At 41.1% G+C, this 14,386-nt stretch overlaps 1 protein-coding gene across 2 annotated transcripts in view; it reads left to right on the forward strand.

Moving 5' to 3' along the window:
* The window catches only part of SMAD3 (SMAD family member 3), a 112,824-nt gene that overhangs the window by 74,381 nt on the left and 24,057 nt on the right, over positions 1 to 14,386 (forward strand). For both annotated transcript variants that reach the window (XM_073304419.1, XM_073304418.1), the window contains exons 2-3: positions 13,192 to 13,385; positions 14,246 to 14,380. In XM_073304419.1, the coding sequence (XP_073160520.1) occupies positions 13,192 to 13,385; positions 14,246 to 14,380 (329 nt within the window). The remainder of the gene's footprint in view (positions 1 to 13,191; positions 13,386 to 14,245; positions 14,381 to 14,386) is intronic.

Here is a 14,386-nt window from a genome sequence, read left to right on the forward strand (position 1 = left end):
AATGACTATGCTTTTTCATCTAAGTATATTCCACAGACTCTCTAATTTAGGAAAATAGACTTGAACTTCAACAGTAAGGATAATTATCTCAACTAGGGAGGTACCTGAGGGCCTTTCTTTGCTGTCAGTGACTGAGGGTGTGGTTCTGCCCCCAAGCTGAAAGCAGGGTGAAGTACCCATTATCTGTGAACCTTCTCTCTTGAGGAAAGGAAATTTTCAGGTAAGCAGAGTTAACTTTTTTTCTATTTTTTGATAAAGCAGCTATTTATGGAAAATGTGTCCATTTCAGCTGAAATTTTATGCACCTATTTCCTGAAAATAACACTACCCAAGTATTGAATAGTCAGCTTATTTTTAGGAAGTCTGTTTCCATATACAAGTATAATTCACAAAACTCAACTCTACCTTCCGCAAGCCTCACCCCTGCATAGACTTTCTGTACAGCTCCTTCTCCCAGGAATTTACCAGTTCCTTCTCGTAAGAAAAATACCCTTGCTCATTACTATACATTGAGCTTTGCCAAATCCTGCTAGAGTTTTAAAAACATCCTGCTTTTAGAAGTGTGCTGTAATACTTAGCTGTAAGAGAAAAAATTATGAAAGATTCTTTGTTTTTTCTCTTGTGGTCTTGAGTCCCACATCTCACTAGTAATTACAAAGGCAAGAGATTCTAAAAGGTTAACTTTTGTGGACTCGTTACAAGACTTTTCATCTGAGAGCTGCAGCGTTCCCCTTACACAGTGCACTTTTTACGTTTATTTGTGAAACTAGATTTCTCCTGCATTGATGGTGAGTCATAATTGAGGAAGTTGGAGCTGTAAAATTAACACAACTGGCCTTTTCACCTCCCCACTCCCTGCTCTTTCATACATGTAGGCATTTGCTCTTAACTCTTTGGAAACTTCAAGGCTTGTTTTGGTAGTGAGAGGGAGTTCTTTATCATCTGCTTTATCTGACCAGAGAGGGAAGTCTGTGAGAATCCTCTCTGTGATGAAGCGTGCAGTCTACACACAGGAAATGATTCATCCAAAACTGATTCATTAAAACTTGGTGAAGACCAGAGTGAGCTGGAAGATGGGAAAACTCATTTGGAAAAGAAGAAAGAGGTGGTTAACTGCTGGTCTGATTCTTGCTTTGCTGGGGGAAAACTGCTTAGTCATTTCATTTTAAAGATTCTGTAATCACTTTTTTTTAAATTTGGTAAAAAGAGCAAGTTGTTGACTGTTGTAAAAGCAAGCTAATTCCATTAAAATGGTCAGGGAGTTGCTTTTGTAACTCGTGAATAGTTCCATTAGCTCAAAGGGATTATTTGCATGAGTAGAGTTAAGTACATGCAAAAGTGGGATCAAGCCCTATGTTTCTGATGCATTTTCGTTAATATGAATTATGCAGATAGTTGGACATCTGTGTTGCTTTTTAAAGCTGCTTGAAAACCAGGATAATTTAGAGCAGGTGAGATTTGGGGTAAAACTTTCAAAGGCACCTGAGTGATGAATTAACTTTCAATTAAATATAAGCTCCTCAATGCATAAGTCATTCTTGAAAATTGGATTTAGGCACTTCTGAAAATTTTACCCTTGATCTGTTACTCAGTCCAAGAAAAAAGTTTGGCTCAGAACATCACATTTTGGAATACCTACTTTTCAAACTGAAAGGAAAGCTGTGATGCTTTTTTTGACCATATAATAAAGAAAATAACACCAATGAAGCTCAAGTAGCCTCAAACTAATCCAAAAAAGATAGAGGCTGTTGCATAGTGCATTTTTAGTTATTTCTGTTCTAAAGCACGTGTTCTCTGCACAAAACCACCAAAGTGTTTCCAGTGGAAAGGTTGGATAAATTCCAGCTTGGTAGAACACAAACACTTATTTGAGGAGTCAGTTCCTAACAACCATATGCTGCTCTCAGCCTTGAAGTTCCCATTGAAAACAGTGGGAATTGAACAAGTAGAGGAGAATGGTCCAGGGCCTTAAAATTGTAATTGTAGTGATACTGCTAATCACCCACTCATCCTTTCTGTTTTAAACAGCATGTGTGTTTTTGAGGTAACAATTTTCTCCACCAGTTGAAAACTAGGCAATGTAGTAATTTCTTTCAGTGCTTAGCATGCATATTAATCCTTGTATTCTGTTTTGTTTCTGACTACTTAGGGAAATCTCCTCAGATGGCATAAATTTTCCTAGCTCTATTGACTTCAGGGGAGCTAGGACAATTTATACCAGCTGAAGATTTGCCACTTGGTGTTTAAATAGTCAGAAATTTTAGGGCCAGATCCTCAGTAGGTGTAAATCAGTATAGCAGCATTGGAAATCATTGTATCCATGCTGATTTACAGCAGCTTAAGATCTGGTCCTTAAATTTTTGTCAGCTAGGTAGTGTTATTGTGTAGGCATATTACACAGCCCTCCTTTTAAAGACTTTTGCATTGAATGCACCAAGTATTATACAAAATGCTTTGAGTCATTTTGACATTTTTTTCCCCTGCCTTATGAAACTTTTCTTCATGGCCTGCAAACGCACCCATCAGTATGCCTGGAGCCTCCTTTGAAAGAATAAGCCTGCTGGTACAGCTGGGATGAGAGTGCATACTTTCAGGAGTTTGAGACTGGCGTTAGACCCATGACTTTGGGGTGGTAATGGTAAGCTTTGGCTCATTCATTAACGTGCTTTCAAAGAGGGATATGCCTTTTTGAGAGACTGAACTTCTCACAATGTCTTGTTCTCCCCACTTCAACCACCATCAGGCCGAAATACAAATAAATTTAAATGAATCTGGTGCAGAGGTTAGTAAATAAAAACAGTCAAAACAGTAAAAGGACCAGGGCTGTTCAGAAGTATTGTACCTAAAGTTAAGATATTGGAAAAATGTACTAAATGTCAGGTTTGCCTGAGGGGAGTTCAGCCACGCAAGGGACTGTAGATGGAGATCTGAAATTTGTGTTTGCATTTTCTTTAGTTGTCCTTTATTTGATATTTTAAATATATTTTTAAAATCTTGGGGGTTTTTTGTTGTTTTTGTTTAAGAAAACAACTAAAATTGGAACCTTTTAAATATTTCTGGACACAATTTCCACCTTCTTCCCTTACTCTGCCAATTTCTACTTGTGGAGAGCATGGTTGATTTTAAAATGATCACTTACTGGGTGAAATAAAATTTGCTTTCTGCAATGAAAAGCTTTTGTGGTTTGTTAACTTTCTTGATTCCTAATAATTGGCAACCATGGGCTGCCGCAAGTGAGAACCATTTACAAAACAGTGGGCAAGGGGCAAATTCAAAAGCATTGTGTGCTGGCTTAACTGCATAGTTCTCAGTTGCGCTCATTAGATGCCGAGTGTCTACAGCTCTGTGCGCTGCTTGGGAAATGTGTCCCCCACATTCCCAAAGGTTAATGGTATATTTTGAGATCTACAATCTTCCCTGCAGTATATATTCTACTGGACAATGAATTCAACCCAGGAAGAGTATAGGTCTAATAATTGAGAAGTTCAAAGCCAGAGTCCATAGTTAATCAGCCCTAATACAGCATCAGGCCCAAAGATGCTAATTAAGGAATGTAGGATTGGATCCCTAGATTATGTCTGTCTGATGTTGCTGTCTAGCAGTGGAGGAAGGTGGAACAATAGATAAACATATAATCCATACTTTAAAAGGGAAAGAAAGGTATGTATGGCTGTCACCTTATGCCACCGGTGTAGCACATTGCGTACCAAACTGGCACAAATAATAAAGAGATTAATAAATAGTACTGAGGAAAAACTATTAGGATATAACCATCTGGTAGTGAAATGAGCAAGATATAGCCACAGCCTTAAATAAAATTAAATTAAGAATAGCCTGTTGAATGGATGCCAGCACGGAAAACAAGTAGGTGAAGCTCAGTGGTCAAACATCTGCACAACAGAAGATGAATTGAGGGAAACTTAACAAAGTAACAATGGACAGACAGTTTATGGTAATCCTAAAAACATACTGATGTCTGAATCTGAAATTGGACATTGAAAAATATGGTCCCAAGGCCCCTTTTAAAGTGTTTAGCATTGCTGGGAGCTTAATAAATGACTCATGCTGTCATAATATGATCCTGACATCACCTTTGTGTGTTGTACTTCGTTAACTGTTGACCAGAAAAAACAAGAACCAAATCTCAAAAATCAAGACTAGCACGTTTCAAAGGGTAATGAAGACTCTGGGAGATAAAATATGCAAAGGCCAGCTTGACTGTTCCTGTAGTGTCAAGCAGGCTGCAACTGCTGTGAGGTCAAAATCTTTGCCTCTAGTATGGCAGCCCCTGTAGGTAGCACTCCCTCTGCACAGGATCTCATGGCCAGATGATACACCTAGTTGTGCCACCCATTGGCTATGACCCTGTAAAGCAGGGGTGGGCAAACTTTTTGGCCCAAGGGCCACATTGGGGTTGCGAAACAGTATGGAAGGCTGGGTAGGGAAGGCTGTGCCTCCGCAAACAGCCTGGCCTCCGTCCCTTATCCACCCCTATTTGAAAGCCTGGGAGTGCCCGCATGACTGGGGGAGAGGATGGACCGTGGGGGAGGGGCTGGGGACTACCCTCCCCGGTCGAGAGAGGGGCCAGGCAGGACGATCCCATGGGCCGGATGTGGCCTGCGGGCCGTAGTTTGCCCACCTCTGCTGTACAGTGAGATGAATGAAGACCCACAGAAAACTGCACAGTGACAGCCCGAAGGGGCAGTAATCCTGAGGGGGCTCTAGACTGTGTCACCCGCAGGGCCGGCTCCAGGCACCAGCTTTCTAAGCAGGTGCTTGGGGCAGCATTGAGAATGGGGCAGCAGTCTGTGTCCCGCGGCGGCTTTTGGGTGCTCTTCTAGGGGGGCGGCAATTTGGCGGCAGCTTCGCCGCTGTTGCGGTGGTGGCAATTTGGTGGCGACTGTTTGGGGTGACAAAATTAGTAGAGCTGCCCCTGGTCACCTGCCACCACCTCACACCACTAACTGCACTGGTTCTACTGCCTTTTGCAGCAAATTTAAAAGGACTGGTAATGTTCAGAGGCTTAGTACCTGAAGAACATTTAACAGATCAACAATGTACATGAAGTGTCAGATGAGTGGGTCTGGATTTACCCCTTGGATATTTTTTCTGATTCAGAAGGAGGGAATGTTCAGTGGGAAGAGCAAGAGGAACGGGAATTTCTTAGGCTATGGCTACACTACAGCTTATGTTGGCATAGCTTATGTTGCTCAGTGTGTGAATAAACGACCCCTTTAGTGACATAAGTTATGCTGACATAAGCGCTCATGTGCATAGTGCTAGGTCAGCAGGAGAGCTTCTCCCACCGACATGGCTTCTGCTGTTCATGGAGGTGGTTTTATTATGCCAATGGGAGAGCTCTGTCCTGTCAGAATGGAGTGTCTTCAGTAGACACGCTATATTGGTGCAGCTGTGCCGCTGCAGTGCTGTGCATGCAGACATGCCTTTAGATATACATAGGTGCAGATAAGAGAGATGGTTACCAGGATGAAATAACTCTGAGGTTATAGAAAGAGAGCTGTGATCTTGGGACAGCACTGAGTGTAAGGAATTCCTGAGAGCTAATACTGGCTCTGACACTGACTCATATTTGGCCTTGGGAAAATCACTTAACTTCCGTCATTTCAGTTTTCACATCTTTGAAATGGGACTATCAAATACGTAATTTCCCCACAAAGATGTGATAAGGATTAATTATATATTTGTCAGGTAGTCAGAAGTGCTAAGTAGAAGCAGTATTAATTTAGTATTGGATTCCTATATGCTTGTGCACACATAATATATCAACATTGCAACCCTTAACAGAATACGTTTACTCCCATTTCTAGAAATTGAGTAATATCATTGTTAAGATGAATCACATGTTGAGGAGAAAGAAATGGCAAGTGATCAACTTTTGAATTACAAATGTGCTGCATGGGTCATTTTTCATTCAGTGTTGCTCATTTGGCCAGTATTCAGGGAAAGCTGAGATTTTATCCAACTTTTCTGTGAAACTCTATGGCTATTTCAGTTCTCTGCAAACAAAAGCCAGATTTTTGTGAATAAATACTTACTTTCCTGGAGTACACCAGGTGTGTGGTCAGTAAGGAGCTACTTATCACATTTGGTGCTTAATAGAAAAACACAACCTGTAGATATAATTCTTGGTAATGGTGCATTTTAAAAGCATACTGACAATCCACTTGTCATTTTAAAAACAGACTTCTGCTCGCTGTTTTTAATAAGAACCCCTTGGAAGCTTGGGACTTAAATAATTTTTCTTCAATTTTCTTTTTCCATCCTTACCCTTTCATTCCACATGCACACTGGTTTGTTATTGTACAGTTTGGCAGTTAGATTTGGTTTGTATTTATTTGTTGTAAGGAGTATTGAAGCATTTGGCTTTTTTGGAAAATGAGGGGAATGGATATAAAAGTGTTATGCACTTTGCAAATTAGAGTATGTTTTGCAAGGAGGGGGAGTGTTGTGTAGGATGGACTTAAGGTAAGCCAAATTTTGAATTTAGCCACCCTGATAGTAATCTCACTACAACTGTGCATCATGTATAGTACTAAGCATTGCTGACTTTTGTTTGCTTTAAAGGGATTGAATTTGCCATGACCAGTAATTGTATGGTAGATGGTTGAGGGAAAGGATTGAATAATCCAGTCTGGTGTGTGTTGTTTGGGGTTTTTTTTTTTTTGTTTGTTTGTTTTTTAAAGACCAACCTGAAAATGCTAAATGAGGAAAAGTGGAAATGACAGAGGTCCCACTCCTGAAAGGTGCTGAGTCCTCCTGTGAGGTGGGACGCATGCTCAGTTTTCATTGACTTCAGGGGGTAAGAGGGCGTTCAGCATCTCACAATGAAGAGAACAGTTTAATAGCACAACCACATTTTATGCATTAGTCCTCCAAACCAAGTTCCCATTCTGCAATGCAACATTCTCCTACTCACTGCTCAACTTTTGCAGAGTTTACTTCTCTGCTTAGTCAGCAGAAAGCTATAGCGGGATGTGAAAAATATTTGCTTTAGGTGTTTTCTTTAGTGTTTTCTCGTTACTGCCCTGTACTCTTTGGGCAGCAAATAGCTTGGATACAGTTTGAAGTAACACTTTCTTGAGTCCAGTAGACTTTCTCAGTTATGTAACAAAAGGGAGTCTGAACAACATAAAAAGGATGGGGTCGTTCTTAAATCTGTGTAGTCTAAAATATTACTTCTGTTGATGCTGCTGGGCAGTTGTGTTGACTGTAATTTATGCTCTTCTTCAAGCATACAAATGTAATGAGTGTATTCTGGAATCTAGATCTCATTTGGTATTTTACCACCTATGACTGATTATTAGATGACTGATATGGTCCATGGGGGAAACATCTCAGTCCATTCTCAAGTTCACATGTATCACGTTCACTTATTCTTATATTGCTGCTTCTGAATACACACTGGCTATGTTGGGTAAACCAAAATGTGCTGCTCTTGGGCAACGGCCCGGAACAACCACATGAAGCTCCACCTATGAAATGTCTGCGTCATAGGAGACTGTTGTTTCCACATCCTTTGCTGCTTAGTCCCAGCACGCAATTTTGGGACACTTCACAGGTTCAGCTGCAGCCAATGGTAGGAAACATAATTTCCTGCCACAGGAAATGGTACTGCAGTTGGAGAAAATCACCCAACATTACGACCTCATTTAAGGAGCTTGAGCACTGAAAGAAGATCCTGTCAAGTAGCCGTGAGTGTGGAACTGTATCCCGGCTGGCATCAAGTCGATCTACAAGTGGAGAGCTGCTCAACAGAGGTTGGTTAAATGGAAGATGGGGGAGCAGCTTCGCAGAGAACTGGAGAAAGGCTACGATGGACACTTGTCTTCATTTCAGCTGAGAATATATTTGCCATGACAATGGCCACTGTGGTTGAGATTTGACTGCCCAGATCTCATTCATTTTTATAGAAACGGGATGTCCAAATGCCTTAGGCAGCTTTGGAAAATCTCAGCCTTAGAGTTGAGGTTATAGTTTATGAAAGGTCACTGGTGAGGATGCAGGGAGGGAGATTTTGGCACCTGCTTAGTGGAGAGATCGCGCGTGTGTGTGTGTGTGTGTGAGAGAGAGAGAGATCTGCTTACTTGGGTTGTCAGTAAACTTCTGTTGCGTATGGTAATCAGGCTCCCATGTTCCAGTTACTGCCTCGGTTTCAGTGCTTCAGCCTCTAAATATCCTTCCATATCAACCAAGCAGAACTCTACTTAGTACAAACCAGGAATGCCTCAGACTGCAGACCACCTATGCTGGAAAGCATTGTTAAATAAGCAAGCTAAAAAACAAAAGGCTTTGTGTTATTGCAGTTAGCTGTTCCAAAAGCCACTGCCTTTTTCTATTGACATCTGCTTCTGCTGGTTGGCACCATGTGTTTCTTCCAACCCTCTTACAGAAGGGAGCATCTTTGAGAAATGCTTGAGGATGTATTATAGCATTATCTGTGTCCTGGTGCATTTGAATGGGATGAAAGTAGCACAGGGAGAAGACTCATACAGGGCATATGGTGCCACAAGTACTCCTTTTCTTTTTGCGAATACAGACTAACACGGCTGTTACTCTGAAACCTGTCACAGGAGGATAGAAATCCTAATGATTAACTCCTCCCGTCTGGGTCACAAATGTAACACTTCCCCACCATGCATCATAATATCACCCAAGCACTGAGGGGAGGATATAATAGTCTCCTCAGTCCTGCTTCTTTTGGTAGTGAGAATTGCCTCTATCCTATTGTGCAGGGCTCATGCCTTCTTTTATGTTTGCACAGCACCTAGCACGCTATGGGTGCTGCCGAAAACTAGTAATAAATAATAAACTAGAGATAAACAAAATGGAAGCCAAAGGTATATTTGAGTATATTTCTTTAGACCAGTGCAGAAGGATTTAATTGAATGACTGTTATTTGGACCATTCCAGTGCATCACCTGGTGAGGTGCTAAGCAGATTGTGGTAGCTTACTGAACAACATGTTTATAGCCCAGTAAACCCCTCAGTCATAAGAAAATAGGAATTGGCATACTGGATCAGTCCCTCTAGTTTGGTATCCTGTCTCAGACCGTGTCCAGTATCAGCTGTCTTAGGGGAATTTAGATGGGGCAACAGAAGAAGCAAGGCTGCCCTCCCACCCAGCTGGAGTTCTTCCCAAGAAGACATAAGTGGGGCTGTCTCATCCCAAATCCCTTTACAGAGAGGGCTGAGGAGAGATTTCACAAGAATGAAAATATAATTAACCCATAAGAGTGTTTTGTGCAATCTTAATTCTCCCTCTATCGCCTTTCATTATTACTGTGTTTTGAAATAAAATGTATTCTGCTCTGTTTCAAAAGGTTTTCCTTAGATAAGACCCTTGACTGGTCCATCTCTCCTCCTTTTCTATCACAGAAATAGCACTCACATTGCAAGTAACTTCAGATACCAAGCACACTTTCTACAGCTTGCATAATATCTAACAAAAATATGGAACTTCAGAAGAAGTTACTGTGAATTAACTGTTTTTAACCTGTTGTTGTTGTTTCACATATTCACAATGGAGCTATACTCACACTTGCTGTCTGGTCACTCTATCGATGAGAGAGCGCCTCCCACCGATGCAGTGTAGTGTAGACACCCCGGTAAGTCGACCTAAGCTATGTCAACTCCAGCTATGTTGTTCACATGGCTGGAGTAGCGTAACTTAGGTCAACTTACCCTGGAAACATAGACAAGGCCTTAGTGTTCTCTGGCAGACTTACTCATTTAGTCAGATAGCAAAGGCTAAGGCTTTTGGTTCCAGGTTCAATCCCTCTACCAGTCACTGTACATGTAATGATACACAAGTGTGTATCTCATTTAACATGTGATAAAATCCAGTGGCCCATGTATGGGGTAAAGGATACTTGATTTAAAAATAAATAAAATTAACCTCCTCCCTGCATCTTCATCCTCTCTTGTATACCACATGCTCTACTGCCACAATGGGAACATAAGTACAGACAGTCAGGGGAAGCAACAGGGAAAAGCTGTTCACAGCTTTCCTGATTTGTGTTGGCTGTTCTTGTTGGATATTTGGAAACTCTGTGAAAGTTTGCATGTGTTCTCACATGGCATCCAGGAAATGAGTAAGACATACAAGGCCAACTCATTTGCATTGCTTCACCTCCCCTCCCCCTATCTCCCTCAGCACCTTTTACCAAGGGTACGTGGAGTACTGGGAGGAGATTAATCTTTCCTTCAACTGATTGAAGAATTCTCCTTCTAGGTATAAAAAGTCTGTCCCATCCTGACAAATGTATAGGAGAATGATCCTTGTTCACCAATCATTCACCAGTTGGTGCATGCTCTGTGTTAGACCTTCTCTCTTTCTTTGAAAGCTTGCTGAAGAAGTTAAGACACATGAGGAAACAGATGGATTAACTTTCCCCTTCAGTTTGTACAGCAGACAGCTATTAATGTCAATCTAACTCTGTCTGTGCTGCTGTGATGGCAACAGTGATTGGGACTTGTTGGAAAGTGTGTCAGGATTATGCTTTCTGTGGGACTCTGGATGATTGGGATAATCTACGTGCTTTTTTCCCCCCCCTCTGTCCTTTGCCCCCATCCAGATGTGATGAATTACACTAAATAACTTTGTCCTTCTTAGCAGACATTGACTTTTTATACATTGTCAGTATCAAGGAAGTGGGAAAAAAAGTGGTCTGATTTAATTCCTTGTTTCTTTGCTTAACTTTAATAAATAAACTCCTCCTGTACAAAAATAATTATTTTGAACTTGTTGATATTGACTTAGAAATTTTCCACGTTATCATCAACTGGTAGATGGAGAATAAAGATCTAATCCTGCTCCCACTGAAATAAATGCCAAAGCTCCCATTTATCTCACTGGAAACCTGGTCAGACCCTATAACTTTAGGTAAAGTAGATTTTGTTGAACTCGTTGCTCTAGAATCTGGAAAAAGAAAGAGTACTTGTGGCACCTTAGAGACTAACAAATTTATTTGAGCATAAGCTTTCATGAGCTACAGCTCACTTCATCAGATGCATGCAGTGGAAAATACAGTGGGCAGATTTATATACACAAAGAACATGAAACAATGGGTGTTACCATACACACTGTAAAAAGAATGATCAGGTAAGATGAGCTATTACCAGCAGGAGAGGGGGGGACTTTTTGTAGTGATAATCAAGGTGGGCCATTTCCAGCAGTTGACAAGAACGTGTGAGGAACAGTGGGGGAGCGGAGGAATAAACATGGGGAAATCATTTTACTTTGTGTAATGACACATCCACTCCCAGTCTTTATTCAAGCCTAAGTTAATTGTATCCAGTTCGCAAATTAATTCCAATTCAGCAGTCTCTCCTTGGAGACTGTTTTTGAAGTTTTTTTGTTGAAGAATTGCCACTTTTAGGTCTGTCCTCGAGTGACCAAAGAGATTGAAGTGTTCTCCGACTGGTTTTTGAATGTTCTAATTCTTGACGTCTGATTTGTATCCATTTATTCTTTTACGTAGAGACTGTCCAGTTTGGCCAATGTACATGGCAGAGGGGCATTGCTGGATAAATCCCTTTCTAATAATTCTCTTCCATCAAGCCCCCAGCGTGCCCGAATACCATCCCTGGTCACCAGTCACTTGCGTTTTGATAGAACCCTTTATGCTGACATGCAAGTCCTTCCTGTTTCCTCAGAAACATTTTATATTTGGCCTTCTGTTGAGTCTTTCACCTGAAAATCATGTTTCCTGCTTGAAATGCTCGAAGAAGGAATGGGGCAGATTGTTAGCAGCAAAACTCAGCCTGAGAGGAGATTTGGAAAATATGCCAGATATTCAAGTGTTTGACCTCCCTTCATGGAAAAATCTAAAGAGTGGGATACACCCTTGCTCTATTTTTGCACGTAGAGAATGTGTGATCCATAAATAATAACAGAGGAGCACCATAAAGAAATGTGTGTATACTATAAATAAACCCCATGGGCTCTAAGCCATATTTCAGGGCTGTAACATAATCACAGGTTTTGAGTGTTTTTATAACCTGTGAGAGCAGGCCCCTCGGTGGTACAGATTCCTTATATGCTTTCTGCATACAGTTATTTGCAACCTGTGAGCTCTGCTTCCTTGCTAAATGAAGTGCACGTCAGCTATAGCCAGTATTAGTCACATCACTCTTTGTTATAAAGATGTTTACAAGAGGTGTGTGTATGTTATAACAGTCCCCCTAGCTCTTCTGTTGGGAAGAGTCTTGTTGGACTGCCATTCTCCACCCTGTTTTTTTAGACTAGTTTATAACTCTTTTTGGGGGGTGGGGGGAGATCACTACTGCCTGAACCCAGACAGAAGATTTAGTGGGAAAACAATTGTTTGTTTTAGATTTTTGGGGTCAATGCAGTGTAGGAATAATAATTTTTAAAAAACCCTAAACATATGCTTCATGTTCTTACCTACAGACTGTGGAGTAGGTCTTCTGGTTTCATTTTCCCACTCCCTTTTTAATTAGGCATCTTAAGTGTGGGAAATTGGCATACAGTCACTTTTTGTTGCCATTTAAAAATGTGAGTGCCTGTATTAATTTTATTCTGCATCTTCATTGTGGATGATTACAATGCAATAGACTACAATGTCTTTCTATGTTTTTTTTAAAAGTTATAACCTTTCATTAATATGTTTTTCAAACATATGGTCTTTACATGTGTAGGGCCAAATTCTTAGAGCTATCCAGAGTCCCTTCAATAGGGCAAGTAAGCATGCTTCAGAAGCACCATTCATGTGCTGTATTCTGGTAGGCAGCAGCCTCCCCCAAATTAGTTCCTGCCAGGAGCATGAATGATCTGCCCCAGGACTGTTAATGAATAAAGCCATTTCTGAGTCAGAGAAACTGACACATCCCTAGACTTCCTTACATATCTAGGCCTTGTCCCAGAATACTTCTTTGCAGCTCCTGTTGCAGAGAAGTGGCCTCTGGATTTTGAGGAGAGCCAGATCAGGGCAGCTTTCATTCTTCTGCTGCTAGCTGCAGCCTTCCTGCTGGGTACCTTTGCACAGTACTTGCCAGAGCCTGGTCAATAATCTGGGTGTATTTTTACATATACATTAGTTCCAGGCTGGTTGTCGACTTTTGTTGGTTTTCTTTAATGCTGTACATCTCTGAGGTGAGGAAAAGCAAAACACACGGATGTTCATTATCATCATTATTTTCTTAATGCAGATCACTAGATGGCCGGTTGCAAGTATCCCATCGTAAAGGACTTCCCCATGTGATCTACTGCCGGCTATGGCGTTGGCCAGACCTTCATAGCCACCATGAGCTGCGTGCCATGGAGATGTGCGAGTATGCCTTTAACATGAAGAAAGATGAAGTCTGTGTCAACCCCTATCACTACCAAAGAGTGGAGACACCAGGTATTGTGGACATTCTGGATATTTCAGCTTCTCCATGCAAGGGCAGGAGTCTGTTTAAAGTTTCAGGACAAAATAAAAATAGCATGAGTGGTGTTTTAAAACCAAAAGGTTTCTATTATTAGCTACCCCCTCCCTGAGTCCCTCCCACTTCTTGTGGTGAAATAATGCATCTATCTACAGCTTTATTTATGGAGAAGGAAAGTTCAGCACACACAAATCAACAAAATATAAGTTTACGCAGGTTGCATTCGTGCCAAGCTCCAAACATATTATTTGTGTGTGCATATAGATAGGGTCCAAACTTTAATTCTCTTCCAGGGGTGTTCTGTACTTACTTAAATAACAATAAAGTTCCTGCCAGATTTTGCTGATGAGAGTAGCTGTTTCTAAGGATTGCTCCCTGTGCCTCCTAGAGATTTAAACACTCTTATATCCATAGTTGTAGCTAATAGGACCTAGCTGCTATCTTTCAGTGTCAGTCAGCAGAACAGCCCTAGATTTCTATACAGAGACCAATAGTATAACTCTGCTCTAACTTAGAATTTTCTTTTTCTGTCTCGGTGTATCTTGTCTCTCTTAGGTTGCTAGTATCTCAGGGCAGGGATTGTCTTTATTTTTGTGTCATATACAGCACCAAACATCTTGTCAGCACTTACTAATAGACAGTAATATTTCACCACTAGCCTTTCCTGGAGCCACTTGCATGGTAATTGGAGTTATCTGCATTTGTAAGAGTGTTATTCCAAGAAGTGGGTTTCTCCTCATTTTCCAGTATTTCATGTTGGTTCAATGTAAGGTGACATGTTATAAACTTGCTGCTAATGTCACTGTCCTGCTCTGTTTTCTTTTCATGTGGTCAGTTTTACCTCCAGTGCTGGTACCGAGGCACACAGAGATTCCAGCAGAGTTCCCGCCATTAGACGATTATAGTCATTCCATTCCAGAGAACACTAACTTCCCGGCAGGTATTGAGCCACAAAGCAACTACATTCCAGGTACTG

The sequence above is a fragment of the Lepidochelys kempii genome, chromosome 10 (assembly GCF_965140265.1).
Source record: "Lepidochelys kempii isolate rLepKem1 chromosome 10, rLepKem1.hap2, whole genome shotgun sequence".
NCBI lineage: Eukaryota > Metazoa > Chordata > Testudines > Cheloniidae > Lepidochelys > Lepidochelys kempii.